Source organism: Triturus cristatus, chromosome 6 (genome assembly GCF_964204655.1).
Source record: "Triturus cristatus chromosome 6, aTriCri1.1, whole genome shotgun sequence".
NCBI classification, from domain to species: Eukaryota; Metazoa; Chordata; class Amphibia; order Caudata; family Salamandridae; genus Triturus; species Triturus cristatus.
The window spans coordinates 1,479,814,909-1,479,832,231 of NC_140589.1; the positions used below are offsets into that span (position 1 = coordinate 1,479,814,909).

General features: G+C 43.2%; 1 protein-coding gene across 2 annotated transcripts in view; it reads right to left on the reverse strand.

Annotated features, from left to right (window-relative positions):
- The window catches only part of PSME4 (proteasome activator subunit 4), a 1,714,764-nt gene that overhangs the window by 1,412,891 nt on the left and 284,550 nt on the right, over positions 1-17,323 (reverse strand). For both annotated transcript variants that reach the window (XM_085612595.1, XM_085612594.1), the window contains one exon: positions 6,066-6,252. In XM_085612595.1, coding sequence (XP_085468721.1) covers positions 6,066-6,252 — 187 coding nt within the window. The remainder of the gene's footprint in view (positions 1-6,065; positions 6,253-17,323) is intronic.

The window sequence follows — 17,323 nt, forward strand, 5'->3', positions numbered from 1 at the left end:
ACGGTGCATGCTATACTTTCCAGCGAATCCCAAGGGCATGCAATCACAAAATGGAGGGACAGTTTCTACTTTGACTGCATATGGCCTGGGGAAATACAGGGAGGAAACAACTGCTGTAAGCTCCCCGGACGTCCCTTGCATTGTGCCATTTTTTAATGGCGTCCCTGTCCCTTAAGTGGCCGGAGCGCTCACCAAGGAATTCTGCGGTAGCGAATGCTGCTCTCTCTCACAAGCCTTCATCACTTCACTCATGGCCAATCAGTATAATTTGCAGACGTGATACTGCTAAATTACAATTTTGAGTGGAAACATGACTGGGCACACAATCACAACAGCCTTTCCCATACACTACTCTAGTTTTCTTTAAAGTGACAGACTGAATACTCTCTAGAGCCAATATCCAAAATATGCAGAATTTTAGATTGCCTATTATCTTAAATCACTGCTTCCCTAACTGTGAGGACAGATCCCCTGGATAGGACGCATCACTTTCCTAAAAAGTGAGGTGACAAAAGTCAAGTAATCCTTCAAAAATGGGGTGTGGCCAAGCAACATGGCCGACAGGACGTGAGCCCCGGAGCTCCCGGCTAACTCGCCATTAATCCTACAAAATCCTGATTAAAACTGCCAGATATGCACAACTGAAGCATTGCTAGTTAGAGTGAGTGTTATTTCACACCGGCCCCAGTTGAAGCCGCTGAGGGATGTTTGTGTCCTGAGCAAGGACTGCGGGCCTGCAGCATGCTACAGCGGCCGCGGAGGACCCTGCCCACTGACATAATCGGGGTGACTGAGGTTGGCCGTTAAGGCCCAACCAAAACACCCTGGGAACCGGAGCTGCCGCAGTACCAGGTGAGAACAGTGATCGAGCGGCCGTCTGGAAAATAACCTGAATCCTTGTCATGGGCACTCAAACGGCAGATGGCATTGGGCGGCCCTGGGGTCAACGAGGGGCGGGACGGCCCATGCAGAGTTGGACGGAGCCGACAGCGGCGCAAGGAGCGGACGCAGAGTCGCTCGGAGGACTGAGCCCACGAGCACCAGAGGCTAGCCAGCAGGAAAAGGCGACAGAGCCCCAGGGGCAGCAGACAGTTACCGGGAAGACAGGGAGCGGACTAGAGATGACCGGTACCTGCTCGGGTGAGGGGCGCTGCCACTGTGGAATGGACCTCGGCCTGTCTTATTGGTACCTGAATGGACCTAAGGACTGAGGAATGCTGACTGGAGAGCGCTGCTCGAACGACCCGCGGTTCCCGCTGTGATACACCCCCCCATAGACTTGGGGAAACGTAACCCGACACAACTCCGCGCCAGGTGGGAGGACAGCTGGATCCTGTGGGGGGGGGGGGGGGGGGGGGGGGGCGCTCTGATCTGTGTTCCGTCAGGCGAACACAGGGCCTAGCAAAGGAGACCGGGCAGTTGCACTGCAGCGAGGAATACAGGACAATGCTGGCTGCCCGGATTAGGGCATTGCCTCTGCAGGGGTCGGACTGAGCCTCAGCTTACCTCCTTGGCACCTGAGGGGGACTGGGGACTGAGGTGCATATGCGACTGATCGGAGAGCGCTGGCCAGGCGTTCTGTGACTCCTACTGTAATATCCTCACAGGTTTGGGGAAAATTAACTTGCAATAAATCCGACCCAGATGACAGGACAGGTGGATCTTGAGGGAGGTCCCCGCTCTGATTTGGACCCGGCGAAGAGAACTTGGGCATTACAGAGAAGAACTGACAGAGGTCCTGTAGTGAAGGATATGGAGTGGAACCCCCCCTGAGGCAGTGGAGGAATTCTACCTAGCCCCCCTGCAGTGAAAGTGCAATATGGGGATAGACAAGACAGCACAGGTAGCCAGCTCCAATACAATAACCCAATACACCCCCCCTTGGCACCCACCCAAAGACTCACAAGGCAAACAGGTCCTAGCGAAGATTGAGAGATACCAACCAGTGCTGAGCTACTAGCCGCAATTCAGGGATCTAGAGCTGCACTAGAACAACAAATTCAAACTGTATCCGTGGATGTGAGTCTGTTGAGAGTGAATTTACATAAAGTCGCAGATAAAGTCACAGCGGCAGAAGGGAATATAGAGGATCTCCAGGGGGAGGACTCCACCCTCAAACGGCAGATGGTGCAGATGTCTACAGTCACAAAAACCCTAAAACAACAAGCAGAGGATGCGGAGGGTAGGTCCAGACGGAATATTATCTGTGTACTTGGGTTTCCAGAACGGGTGGAACAGGAATTGGCCGAACAGTTCCCTCTGGGCTATCGGAGTTCTTCGTGGTGGAAAGGGCACACAAGGCACTGGTGCCGCCGCTGAGGGGCCCTGATCACCAAAATCCTCAACTACAGAGACAGAGATGCTATCCTCATGGCGACCCAAGAACATCCTGGGCTGAACTATGACAACACCAAGATTACTATATATCCTGACTATACCAAACAAGCGCAGGACATGAGAAAATCCTTTGTGGGGGTAAAACAGAGGTTGAAAACACTCCTATACCCCACAAAGCTGAAGGTATTGGCACAAGGAAAGGCACATTTCTTTGAGACACCCGAGAAAGTCTGGGAGAGGCTGGAACTGGGGGACGAAGGACTGCGCCCCGCCTCCACGCGACAGACGACAGCGATGGGGCACCCAACCAGATAGACAAAGACGGCAAACTCATACAGCAAGCATGGAACCTGGTACAGCCCCGTCAGGGGAGCGAAGGGTAACAGTCGGGGAGGATGGCACCATACAACTTAGAGAAGACACAGCCGGAGAGGCTGGGCGGGAGGGAGACTTGATTCCAGATATGGAGGATATAGACACGCGGACTCAGACCACCACCCTGAACTGTGTACCTGATACGTTGATGGAGCTTCCTCAAGGGGGGTGGGGATGGAGATTGCCTGACTGCCTAAACTATATATATGATTATTAGCTCTGGCGGGTATACATACCGGGGGCGAGGACATCGCTGTAGACTGGGTGGGCAGACGGATGAGAGGTACAGGAGTGAAACTACTACGTCCAAGGATTGAAAGTGGAGTGGGATGATTCATGGGTGCAAGTCCGACAGGATGAAAGATGAAAAATGGTGGCTACTTGCAATACTATTAGACAAGGGTGAGTAGTCTGGGAGTTTGAAGTTTGTTAGGTGGTACCCGTTGGCTGCCTGGGTAGCTGGGTATGCCCTGACACCAGAAAGGGGTGGGCAATAATAGCTATTTGGTTATGCTGTACGTGCCCGTGGGAGGGGGGTGGGAATTTTATAACTTGAAGGATATGTACAAGTTATATGTTCAGGCTACAGGTGATTGGAGTGGCCGGCGGGGAACAACATTCTCTAAGACTACACGACCAGGATGGCAACAGATTATAGAGTACTGACATGGGACCCCCTGTTCTATGACACCTTACTGGACCTGCTAGTACACGACTTATGCAGACCCATGCTATGGATAGGAGACTTTTAACTGTATATTAGATTCCAGCATGGACTGGTGACCCCCCAGTGCGAGCACAAAGCCGCAGATGACTAAAGACTAAAGCCTTGCGGATGGTCATGCAAGACATGGACTTCCATGACATTTGTAGACTGAGCCACCCTACCCAGCATGTTTACACATGCTTTTCAGCTACACACAGCACTTATCGTAGACTGGACAGAGTTCTGGCGGCAAATATGCCTAGGATGGAGGACGCTGTAGTGACACATTTAGCACGATTAGTATCTGACCACGCACAGGTCAGCTGCACTATGAAATGGGGAGGACCCACGACAGGAACCCGTAGTTGGAGGATGCCTGCGGACATCCTCGAAGTCCCGGCGGGAAAGGATACGGACATTGGGACCCAACTGACGGATAGCAAATAGGCAAATGTAGCAGGGCTCACACATACAGTGTCAGGCAACGCCCGGTTCAAATTGATCCATTTTAATTTCCTTCATAGGACCTATATAACCCCAAAAAAGCAACATAGAATAAACCCCCTCGGATTCGAAGATTGTCCTCGGTGTGGGACATACAGAGCAAACGTCATACACTTAGCGTGGTGGTGACAGAAAATAAGAAGCTACTGGACACAAGTAGTGACAGAGGTGCACAGGATTACATGCATCAGCAAAAACCCACTGTCCTACTTGCTGAGCCGAAAGAGAAAGACGGCCTATAGATTTACACAATTGGCCCTGGTTCGCGCACAATAAAGGGTGGCCATCACTTGGATGGGATAACCTTCCCCCACAATAGAGAATTGGAATCGAACTGTTTTGGAATCGGCATTGGCTGAAGAGGTGCAAATAAAAACATATAGGAAGGATGAGAAGCTGATGGAGGACTAAAGTGTTTGGTGAGAACTCCGTAGTGCTGTTACTTTTCCTGTAGTGACTTTAGACATGTTGGATGCGAATACTACAGAGGCAAGTGCGGGTGAGAATGATGGTGACTGAATGAGATTAAGCTATATGGAGGACAATTTATGGAACTATATTACAATAGAATAGTGGGAAGCCAACCAGTAAGGGCGTCACCTCCTGATCGACACCTAGAAATATTGATCCTTGTAAAGAAAATTATGATCTTGTAAGTTCCACCTGATAACCGCTATTTCATTACTGTATAATGTAGCCAACTATTTTGTGAAAATGAAAAAATAAAGTTTATTTTAAAAAAGTAATCCTTTGAAAATAATTTCAAGACATCAAGCGACACTTGCTAGGAAATGAATTTCAGACAGGGCCTCTGCCTCTCTTGTAGATAAATTACTGGATTACCAATTCACCCATAAAAGAAGCCTAGGAGAGAAACTTCTAATGAGATGTTTTTGAAAATCATTATTCGCACATCTAACAGGTGCACATTTTACAACATACTTTACAAGAGGTCTTCGTTAAGCCAAATCTCATCTAACAAAGTGTCAATCCCAATTTAAGAAGAAAATCACATTCAGATGAGTAAGGATGGCCAAGATAAAAAATATACACTAATAAGTAGAAACTGAGCTTGAAATAAAAGTTACTACAGCTGCATCACATTTTTAGGATCATGAAATCCCTTCACAAACACAAATCCCCAAAGTCAATTTGCGTGAACTATTCAGTTGAATGGTGTAAAAAATGAACTTCACAACTGTTTGTAAGAAAAAAACTCTTAAAAGAGGCCAAAAAACTGTAATGGAAATCTTGCACAAATATAGGATCCACCAAATCAAAGTGTTCTTTTAATCTGCTAGCATGAGACAACGAAGACCTAATTTCTAACTTTCCACTACTATGACAAACACTAGTGAATCTGGCTGCTATCACATTTGCAACCAACTATTGATCGATCAATCAATCAATCAAGCAAGCGTTATTTGTATAGCGCAGCTAATCACCCATGAGGTTATCCAGGAAATGGGTTGGCTCAGTTGAAAAGCCAGATCTTGATTCTCTTCCTGAAGTTCGTCAGAGAAGGTGATGTCCGAAGGTGGAAGAGCAGGCCTTTTTAGGACTTGGAGGCAAGGTAGGAGATGGAATGTCTTCTGCTGTGGCTTTGATGGATGCACAATGTCTATACGAGGGCAGCGGATCAAAGGTTTCTATATGGAAGTTTAGTCGGCGGATGATGTATTCTGGTCCTAGGTCATGGAGACCTTTGATGCTTGTGTCAATATCTTGAATTGGCATTGGTAACTATAAAAAATTCATCAGGTCCTAGGTGAATGTCAGTCAAGATTCCGGACCAAGAGAGCAAAAAACAATCACCTTCTCAGAGGTTCAGATTATATTAAACAGAAGTCAACAGCAGCCGAAATCCAAAGGCGAGTTAAACTAACTGCGCCAAAATAAATAAAAGGCATGGTTCATCTTTATGTCTTCTAATACCAGTGAATTCCAGAAATCTATACCAATCATTACTGTGCTAGTTACCTTCAATACAGGTTTGGAGCTTAAAGTACATTTGCAAAAGAACAGTCAAGATTATAACAGCCACATTTCCATAAATAATTCCAACGTCTGAGAGACCTATTATTGTGATAAAATACAATAATTCAAGTGTAGGTATTCATTATGGTTGAAGATTGCTACTCACCATGCATTTGCTAAAATCATTTGGATCGACTCCAGGTAGTGCTCTCATTAACAGTGGAAGCATGTGCGTTGGACCTTCAGGAAACCATCGCCCACCTGATACAAGGCTCCGAGCAACTCCAATGACACAGCTCAACGTCGCTGTGAGCTGATGAGGCTCCGTTAATGTCTCCAGTGCTGGATATGTTCTGCAGATTTTTAACAGAAGAGCAACAATTATGAGATGTGATCCATTACATCACATCATACTAGGTGTAGACGCCTATGATTGTGTTTGTTTCAACAATGTAGATTGAACAAGAATGTGGTAATGCGTATAGGAGATACTGAATAGGAATTGATTACCCAGGGTGACGTTAAACATGTATACAACCCCTAGATCTGTAATATTTAAAGTGGGGGATGGGGGAGGGTTGCCAACCAGTGAATTGGGCCTGGTAGATAGAAGAGTCTGTACTATTCTGCATGATGCTTATGAAAGGATGTTTTGAATACTGTTGAATCGATAAAAAGATTTTTTTTTTTTTTTTTAAAAGAGTGTGGTAATGCCTAGAAACAGTAGGACAGATTAGTGAGTTAAAAATTCACTGGAGAGATCTGAGTGCAACCAGCATGCAGCAGGTTCTAAAACTGGTGAAGATTCAGTCTTTCATCTTTCCAGTCGATAAACTGAAAACAGTTATATTTCATTATACAAAGGACAGTTATTGGAAATGCTACAAAACAATAAAAAAGCGGCAGTAACAGTTGTACATAAAACAGGAAATTATTTAGGAAAGATCACAAGTATTGTATGAAAAAGTCTGAATTGTGGCTACCTTAACTCAAATGGCTTCTGGCTTGGGTCCTCAGTCAAGCCGGTTGACGGTCATCTACAATGAGATCACTACAGCCACACACACATTCCCTAGACTTATCCCACATACAAAATACACTTTCTTCTGAAAAAGCTGCAACTTGTCTATCTGCGCTTGCTTGCACTTTTTCGAAGTAATAAAAATAATGCCGTCTACATTTTGTAAAGTACTTCTAAAAGAGAGAATTACCTGAGCAGTTTAAAAACAAATATTTAGAAACAAAAGAAAGGTGGTTTTTAACACGTAATTCTTAACCTTCAGAGAATCCAAGGCCAGCACCAGCCTATTACGCTTATATTTAGCAAAAAGGCTGCTGCTGGAGCAGGCTCCTTCCATTATTAAAATGGTGTTGGAAGGCGAGGCTCTGATTTTACTGGGAGGTTTATTCCCTTGAAAATAACGGATATACTGCTTTAAGAAGTAAAAAAACAACTACTAGTGCCAACAGAGGTCCCTTTCCCTTTGTGGCTAAAAAAGTCACATAAGGGAGAAGATAGTCTCTGAATATAACACTTCCCTGATCCACGGGTACCACTTCTTTCGAAACTGTAAATCATCTGCAGGGGAGCGATGACACACAAGGATCTGCCCACAAAATATTTGTTAATGTCCTTTACCTGTCTTTCCCTTCATTGGGACGGCAGTCTGTATTTCACCAATATCTCGTAGTAACAGTTTTTCTTGAAAGCTAAACATGTCAAATACTAGCCCAAAACATACTTGTGGTATATGACCCTTATATAAGTCAGAGGTACCTCTGTGTTTAGTAGATCCAGACTGAAATAACTCTTTATTTCACATGCAAATGAATGCCTATACATGCCAGGCTCTGCCCCAATCAACAGCATCTGCGTTTAGCTATTTCTTCTCATGTTCATTCAATGCAGAACATGACTGCAACTGTGGTAAGTGGATATTGGAGGATGGATGTTGTGAAGAAGGGACTGTTACAACGAAGGGTGCTGGGCACACAGTCAAAGTAATCTATCCATATTTGGTTCTATTGTTCTCACCCTTTTTCAATTGGTTTGGGTAAAGTTCACAGTAAAACACACTACGGATGTGGCAGCATATGATGGACAAGGAACTAAGAAAGTGATTTGCAAGTGAAGCGCTCTCAAAAGAAGAGCCACACTTGTAATATCTAATGAGAGAATGCAAAAGGACTCAGGCAAAGTCAGAAGGACGACCCAACTGATTTCTTTAAAAAGCAGACTAATAGGACCGCACAACATTGGTTACCTTGGCATGGAGCCTACGGAGACAAACAGGGCCGGCTTCTGGCATGTGCGAGGTGGACTCACGCCCTGGGCACCTACCGCTATTGGGGCATACAATCAGCTCCAATGCAGGCCCCCTGTTCAGTTCATTACATCCAGAGTGGAGGCTGCACATAAAAAGTGCTTTATTTACTTTCTTTAGTCTCCCTCTAATTATTTTTCTCCCATTCCCCCTTCCACCGTTGCCCCCTCTCAAGGACTCTCCCCTCTAGTTTAGAAACTGAATAGTTGATTAAGGTGAGGTGACAAGGGACAAATGTGTGTAAACAGATTAGTCAATACTGTGATGAAGTCAGTCAGGACGTGACATCTGAGCCCGAAAGGGTTCCCTCACTAGGATCACCAAAGGGAGGGGGACGATGGGGAAAGGGTGGAGGAGGGGGGGGGGGAGATCAAGAGGGGTGCAAAATTTAGTTTCAGCCCAAGAGCTGTCTGAGGAAAGGCTAACAGTGGACACAGGAAACCCATGGATTTAGTACAAGCAAAAGCTGGGGTCAGATTCATAGTTTAGCAATGGGCTACTCCACCCCAACCCCAACTGTGACAGATATCCTGTCTGCCTTATGGATATAACACACTTAAGTTTTAAGGCGGAGGAAATAACAGTCACATTTGTAAAAACTAAATTTCAAAAAAAGTGTTTCAGCAATGCAGTTTCCATCAGTTACCACTATGTCATTAGGCAAATATTTTTACAACGGATATCTCCTTAAAAAACAACTATGAAACGTGCATTTGTGCATCATGACATTAAAAAGTCTAAGGAAGTAACACACAGATCTGCATCACAAAGCATTACCAGTTAAACTACATTTGCTGTGCTGATAGTTAAACGCAGCCTCTCGCGTTTCAAATAATTGAACAACCTGAACCCTACTTATCAAATAAGCACTGCTATGCACGTTCAGATGGACACATTCCTTGGTTAGTTCCCACAATTACTATATTTTTCAACTGGTCACGCCCTGTGGCTAATGTCTACAAAAATCTCCGTAGTACCGAAGCCATGTAAACTGGAATATTTAGAGGTCAGTTTTCAAATTAAGCAATACATTTTAGATAATATGAAGAGGGAGGCACAGATTTTCTTTTGGTGTGGAGGAAAGCAGATGTGTAGATCGCTCCATGTACTCATCAAATTCTCAAAGGCACAGCATTATCTTTAATTGCAGGTCACATTGATGCCTATTTGCCGCATGGTTATATTATATAGAATATACAATATTAAATTATTCATAGAAGGCAGCAAAATAATGATTGACAAAGTTCATATTTTAGAATTATGGGCAATCAAAGACAGAAGGTCGATATCATAAATAGGTATGGTTATATTCAAGAAGTGTATTTGACTCCCATCCCTTTCCCCGCTATTTAAACAACATCCCCATTTTTCCCTCGTCACTATGTAAACATTTAACTTGTCATGTATATTACTGTATAGTGATCCAGGGACTTAAATTAAAATTGATAAGTAAGTGTTCAATAAAATGAATAACTATGTTTGTGGAAGCAGAGGAAACCGTGGAAAGCCCCTGGAAGAACAAAGCCACAAACAAACAGACAAAATCCTTGAAACCATAAGAGAAGGACATTCTTATAAGTTACATAAGAAAGCAGGAACAGGATTGTAAGACCTATAAGGCTAAAGGGAGGATGGAAAATATCAATAAGACCAGACTAATTGGAGTTCTGTTAACCACGACTTTGGTTTAGTGTTCTCAACAGAAAATAAAGATGAGTGGCCCACCGATCAGAATACAGTAGGCAAATGGCTTGCTCAACTGCAATAGACTACATATTGATTTGTCAGAAAGCCATGTGAAGGTGTTCCCATAATGATAAAGGGGCATGATCCGGTAATGGTAAACTGCCCTCTCTATAGGCCTGGAGTGTTTCACATAACATCTCTGAGAACAGCAATATTGTCCCAGTTTGTCCTAATACACCTTGAAGGGACATTTACTTGGGTATTATGCCATAAGGTATGCTTTGAACAGGTGAAACCTGCTTTAAAGACACATAGGATCATATTTTGAAAAGATTTACATGCTTGGATTTTTTGTCCAGCACTGATCTTTTAGTGAAAACCTAACACTGGCTGTGCTCAGAAAAGCACCTGTAGCAGCAAGGTAATGCTTGCCACGATCAATCAAGACCCTAATTCAGTCCAATAAGTAATCAATGCTATTATATTTTGCAAAGAAGGCTTTAAACGACCTAAGTGTCTCCACAAGACTGAGTAGCAGAAGCAAAGTCAACATTGCTGCTTTATGGATCCCGGCCTATGAGATCAATGTAATTTTCAATACTATGATTTGATTTGATTTGTACATTTATATAGCGCACTAATGCCCAGGGGCGTCTAGGCGCCAATACTAGAGAATCCAGTAAGTTTACCGAAGAAACTGTAGACAAGCTTGTTAGTTAGCAAAGAGCCAGGTTTTTAGCGATTTCCTAAAAGATAGCAGCATAGGGCTGTTCTTTATGTAGGCCAGGAGCGAGTTCCATGTTTTGACCGTCCCCAACAGAAAGCTTCTTCTGGCATGATTTACCAACAGGATGCAAAAGGCCATGATGTCCAGCAGCCTCAGAGTCATTCTCACAGAAATCCAGGATAGAGGCTGAAACATCAGTATCATAACCTGAATATCCTGGACTCGCTGCTTAGAAGGATAAGCCCGAAACCGCAATATGCTCAGAACAGCTCGGATGAAAAGGAGCATCGGAGAAGGAGTTAGGTGTGACTTCGGCATGTTTATAGTGAACCCCAGCAAATGCAGGAGGTCCGCCGTAGACTGGAGTTGGGAGGCGACAGTCTGGTGCGATGCCGCCTTCAACAGCATGGTGTTATGTGTGGCATATTGGCATGACAGTAGGATGGAAATGCCTGACCCCCTTGTCTCACCTGTGATGACATCGGCAACGAACCTGTGCCACACCTTCAGTAACTTAGAGCCAATTGGTACCTGAGGATCCCAACTTTGGCAAACATTTCTATATCTGTTTTAGAGGTTATTAGCCATACACTGGGTGGCATAACCAAACCGCTTCTGAGTGTTCAAAGTAGCAGGTTCCAAAATATTCCAAACTTACAGCAAAACTCGTTGCCAAATATATATATTTTATTTATTTCCGGTCAAGGAACCAGCATTCCAAATCAGGTAAGTATAATCTTCTTTATTCTCCAAATATAATTGAGCCTCCCAAAGAGCGACCACCAACATCCAGGCCTGTACTCCAGCGACCATTGAATCTCAAATCTGATCGCCATGGTAGTTGTCCGCAAACTCTCCATAAATGTTGTGAGTCTCAGCTCGAGATCACAGAAAAACAACAACATGAGACTAATGGAAAAACTACTACATCCTACAGGATACAAGAGAATCACTGTTATTGTTTGTCGCAAGTCCTCCTTAGTAAAGCTGTAGCATTATTTTTATTTAAAATGGCGAGTAATCCTTAATGCTAGTGATGATTAAGTCATGTTCAGTCAACTTTTTGATTTGCAATAGGTCATCTTCATTCTAATGTAAGTGACGAGATATGATCATCGGAGTGCTACATGATGACAAATCATGCTCATTATCAATATTGAGTCACCCCTATAGAAAGGGACAATTGTCTTCTTTGTTAGTGATGACTCATCCTTATTGTTAGAGAGTAATAGCAGCATTTAAGTAACCAGTCTGCACCTGATACTTGCCACTCCAAAAGGATGTTTTGATCTAAATTCTCGGAGTCTTTACAATTGCCACAAAACATCCCTTCAGACAGGGCTTTAAGTGGGATGAAAAAACTAGGGGGTCTCTCAAAGGGGCGTGACCAATGTAATCAAGGGCGTGGCTTAAAACACATAAGCTAAAAATCTGTGCTTAGCATAGCGTGCTGCCCGACTTGTATTTTGCTGTTTCTATCATTGCATCCAGATACAGGATACAACAAGCAACAAGCAACATCATACCTACAACAAGTCAGGAACTATTGGCTTTGTCAATGGTTATTAGTTGCATAAGATAAATAAGCAGCAAATATGGCTTGTATACAATATTGAAAAAGCTTCCACTTAAAGCCCTGGTGACACCACGACAATGTTGCTGCTCCTGAGTTTCAAAAAGAGAAGTGGCAATTTGCAGTGTGCGCTATTCAATAGGGCCTCCTCACTTGCAACAGCTCTCCGAGTCTAGTGTTTTAAAAAGCAGACACATGGGATATGTAAGAAGCAAGATTTCCCTTCCCCTAAAACGCTCACCTGGCATGACCTCATGCCGTAACTTCTCCACTAGTGAGAAGTGAGCAGTGGGAGCAGGCACACATCATGTGGCTTCATGTGGCGCAGCAGGGCCTATTAAACACACCAATGACGCAGGCATTGCTCATGGCAGACTACTGCAAAGCTAATAAGAATTCAACGCAGAATTTATTGCATTATCCTGTCAAGCAGCACATTTATTGGGTAAAGGTATTTACTTAACTGCCTTTCGAGTAGTCATCACATCCCCACATGCTTTCAAAGGGATGCATATATCTCTTGAGGCGACAGGAAGGAAGCATAACCTTATAATTAGACGGGGAATGCATCATATCCTCCGTGTCATGCGAATCCACGAACCTGCTTCCCCGCTGTCCCGACAGCACAGATAGGCCCTCGCAGAGAGAATATATCCACACTGGTAATATTTCTGCTTTCTACTTCATTAACCAGGCGGGTATCAGTAGCGGGTGTTTTTTTTAAGATCTCGCCTCTGAGTTTTGCCATTTGTAATTTAATGGGTAGTCTTGAAAACAAACGCATAGCTGCCAACTAAACAAGCGTCAGCTTTGCTGTGTACCTGCGTGCACATCTCCTGTCTTCTGGGCGCGTGGACATGCGTCGGGCTGTCCAGATGGGCGCCGGGCGCCATGAGCCGCACACGTGCACATCTCCTGTCTTCTGGGTGTGTGCACATGTTCTGTCCCCCTTCGGCAAAGAAACCCACAACAATAGATGTTAATGTTAATGACATTTCTAAAGCGTGCTGTTACCCCAGGGTGCCCTAGTGCTGAAATCAGATGTCCTACAGAGACCTAAACGCGGGGCAAAGTAGGTTTTTAAATAGACTGGAAAAGCCAAGTCTTCAGGGCCTTCCTGAAATTCAGATGAAACTGTAAATAATTCCATGCCTTAGCAGCTACCACCAGACAACGGCTACCTCCCCAGTTGGATTTTTTAACCAGGGGCACTGATACCGGTTTTGCTTCAGAAAAGCGCAGGGTTCTTCTAGGAACATACCACTGGAAATTCAATCTAAGATGACGGGGCCCATATCCTTGGAGGGATTTGTGGACCACACACAGGGCCTTGAAACATACGTGTTTTTTTCACGGGCAGCCAGTGGAGCTTTTTAATCTCAGCTGAGATTGAGGCTTGTTTGGGTGTGCTGGTGAGCAATCTGGCTGCCGCGTTCTGCAGTAGCTGAAGTCTTTTCATAAGCACTTCCTCGATATTAAAGTATACGCTGTTGCAATAATCCTGTTTGGACATAACTAAAGCATTATCTCGCCATGGCGAGCAACGCATGCGATGCGTCGCTAGGCGAGACCTAAAAAGGGTGAAAAGCGTGAACCACTGAGAATACCTTGGGGTAAAATGTAATCTGATTATTGTCTAGTTCATTTCTGCCTATTACCCCACCAAGGAATAACCGCACAAACGAGCATATTTTGCAGTGCAAATATTATGTTTAGCAAAATATTGCAGGAATCAGTACCAACTAAAAGATACTGCTAGCACTGTGTCCACTGGACAGACTCACCACACTAGAGCACATTTAGAGACATTTACGGCAGTAAGTACTTCACAACAAGCTAACATGAATATGTTAAAATAATGCGAATAGGCTAATAATGTTAACCTGTTTAATGCTTTCCAAGCTATGTTTAACACTGCACTGTTTTCATTGATGATTAAAGGATGAGCATCTATGAAAGATCAACGGCTTGCAAACTTGAAGTAGCCGTACAGGGGCCTATGTTTCAGACTGTTCGTGTAGGCCCAATAGAAAGACGATGCTACAAAAGTAACTCCCATCAATATTGACTCTTTCGGAATCCATGATATTTTGATGAGTCTCAACTGTGAGGTCAAAGTTTGAGGTATTCTCCACACCATTATTCTTATTAGCACAGGCCTGGCCCGTGATGTAAATGACTTAGCATCTCTCTGTGCACTAACTATTGGGCATGCAACCTACTATGAAAACAGCAATTTCTTTCCTTAGGTTATCACTCATAGTGCCTTTCTAATTGCACACTTTATCCATGCTTCTAACTGGAGAACCTTTATTTTTGGTGCCTGCCATCAAATTACTTAATGTGCAAATGTGTGCAAGAGGCTGGTATTTTTCTAGGCCCAAGACATTTCTGCACCGAGAAGATCACCACAAAAGTGCATGAATTAGTGATTTAGTAATTATATCTAATCTTACTGTCTTTGTAACTTCCTTACATCAAGCTTCATCCTCACTTCTCAACTAAGTATCTTTTGCTTTTCTCATCACAACTTATCTGGCTGGAGAACTTGAAACATAAATATTGCCCTTTTCCCTTTCCAGTAGTTGATTTTAATAAAACTAGGGGTTCAACTAGAGGACTTAATGTAAACAGTGGTGTTACCTGTTGAATGCAGAGAAATGGCTATGTTCCTCTTAAGATGACCACCATGTAATGAAGTATAGTCTGCTTGCCTAATTCTGATGTAGGAATAAGGAACCATGTCTGGTCAGACTACAGAAATATCTACAAGAAAACAAGCAATGATATTTTGAGGAAACCAAACCATGAGGATCACATACCATCACCTCAACCCGGGTGAATGGTAACGTGGAAATGACCATGTATTGATGAGATCTCAAGAAAAAAACGTGTCCATGAATGTGGGTTTAAACAGAGTGAACAGAAGTACTGTACGGTGTGATTAAAGTCATTCCAAGGGTGTGCAAACATGCTGGCAAAAGATGTGAACAAAGTCTATAGTGTTGAGGTAAGTATGTACGCGAGGATTAAAAGAATGTGCAAACATATAAAGAATAGCTTTTACAAATCTCAATGAGTTTACTCGTATGCGTGTGGCATTATCCAGTGTGATGTAGAGGTGAAAAGTGCAAACATGTTAGAGGCACCGTACCAAAGATCAACGTATGAACTCGTGTGTGCGGCATTATCCGGAGTGAGTGCTCTGAAACTGAAAGTGTCTAAATAGATGTTCAAAGAAATATTAAATGCCAGTAAGCTTTTCAGCATGCAAACGGTATTACTTACAACGACAAAATCGCTGTGACGCGTGTGTGACGATAGAGGTGAAACACCCGTGAGGGGAACTGGATGCTTATGAAATAGGATGTGAAAACTAAAGAGGGGCTAGTTAGTCTACGTAACAGCTGCTGAAAACAGGTGCCATCTCAGAACGTGCAAAATATGCTGCGATCTAATAAGTAAACAAGATCAATATACAGTAGGAGTACAACAATGTGATCACGAATTAGAGTGGAAAACCGAAAATGATGAAAATAGTGGAATGATAAACGAAGTCTAATGTCTGAACGGTAAGTGGTGAAAAAATGTGAAAAGTAGTGTATTGAAGCAAAAAAATGCAGCACCAAAACATAAATTAGATGTGTCCAAAGATGAGAAATAGCTAGCAACCAGAAATTCTCAAAGCATGAGAAAATAGTCAAAGAATGCAGAAAAGAGAAGAAGTCCTCAGGGGAGTCGGAATCATGAACCCAAAGTAATAGAAGAGTAGGAGAGAAAATGGGACGGTGAATGTGAGAATATTATATTACAAAGAGGGAGTTACGAGTCCAATATGAGAGGAAAGTCCAAAGGTATATTAGAGGTAGCACAAGAATTCCATTCCATCGTTGAGGCCATGAGGTTTTAAAGAGTTGAGAAATTTGATCCAGTAGTTTTCTCTTGTGAAGAGACAGTTGTTATTGTCTCTCCCTTCCTGTTTCTCCACAACTTCCAAGATCAAGAACTTGAGTTGGCTGATGTTATGGTGATTTTCAATGAAGTGAGGAGCAACCACTGATTTCATGTTTCTGGTCCGAATGTTGCTCTTGTGTTCATGTATTCTGATCTAAAGTTTTCTTTCAGTCTTGCCTACATATACCAGACCACATGGGCATTTCAACAGGTATATAACATTGGTGGTGTCGCAGTTTGCGGTCACTCTCAAATTGATTCTCGTCCCTTTCATGGGATGAGTTATCCAGGAACCTTTTATAATATTGACACTAAAGAACGAAGCTAGCGGTATCCCTCTAAGACAGCACTGGATTTTTTGTTAACCCATCATATTAGTTGGTGATATTTTAAGTTCACCCCAAGTGTGCACTCTTGATTAGCACCCGCCAGCACGATGCTCTTCCAGCCTCTGGAGCATATATAAATAAACAGCAAAAGGTGCACCACTTCAAAGAATACAGTGTGTTTTAAATCAGTCCATATCCTTGATGTCTTTTCTTTTCAAATATTCTTCTTTATTTTTCATTTGTTATATAAACATTAAAAACAGCCAAAGCATACCTTTTATAATATTGTTACAATTGCTACAATTGTATCAGGGTATGGACCCTTTATGAGTGATTTTTTTGTGTGTCTTTAGACCATTGAGTGATCAATTCTTTGCCGTTTCTGCCTCTGCTATATGCGAAAATCAGCATCTCAGTGAAAATACCTTTAAAATCGGGCTCCATAGCAAGGATAGACCAGTGTTTGTTGATTGATTTCTTAAATCGATGACTCATAGTGGAACATTTTGACACTACTACCATGCGGTTTTGATCCTTTCTCTGGGTTTTAGTAAGTAGTTCAGTTCTGGATTTGGTCGTGCTTCGTAATCTGGCTTGTTCCAACAAACTGCGGGGGTAACCTCGTTGGTCAAATCTTTTTAACATGGCGTCAGTTTGTTCATTGAAAATGATGGGGTTCAACACTATTCTTTTGACCCTTAGTAATTGTGAGCATGGTAAATGGTTTTTGAGAGATTTCTGGTAAAAGGTATTATAATGCAACATGTTGTTTCTATCGGTTACCTTTCTGAATATGTTGGTCTCAAATTTGTTGCAAACTCTGTTGATTTG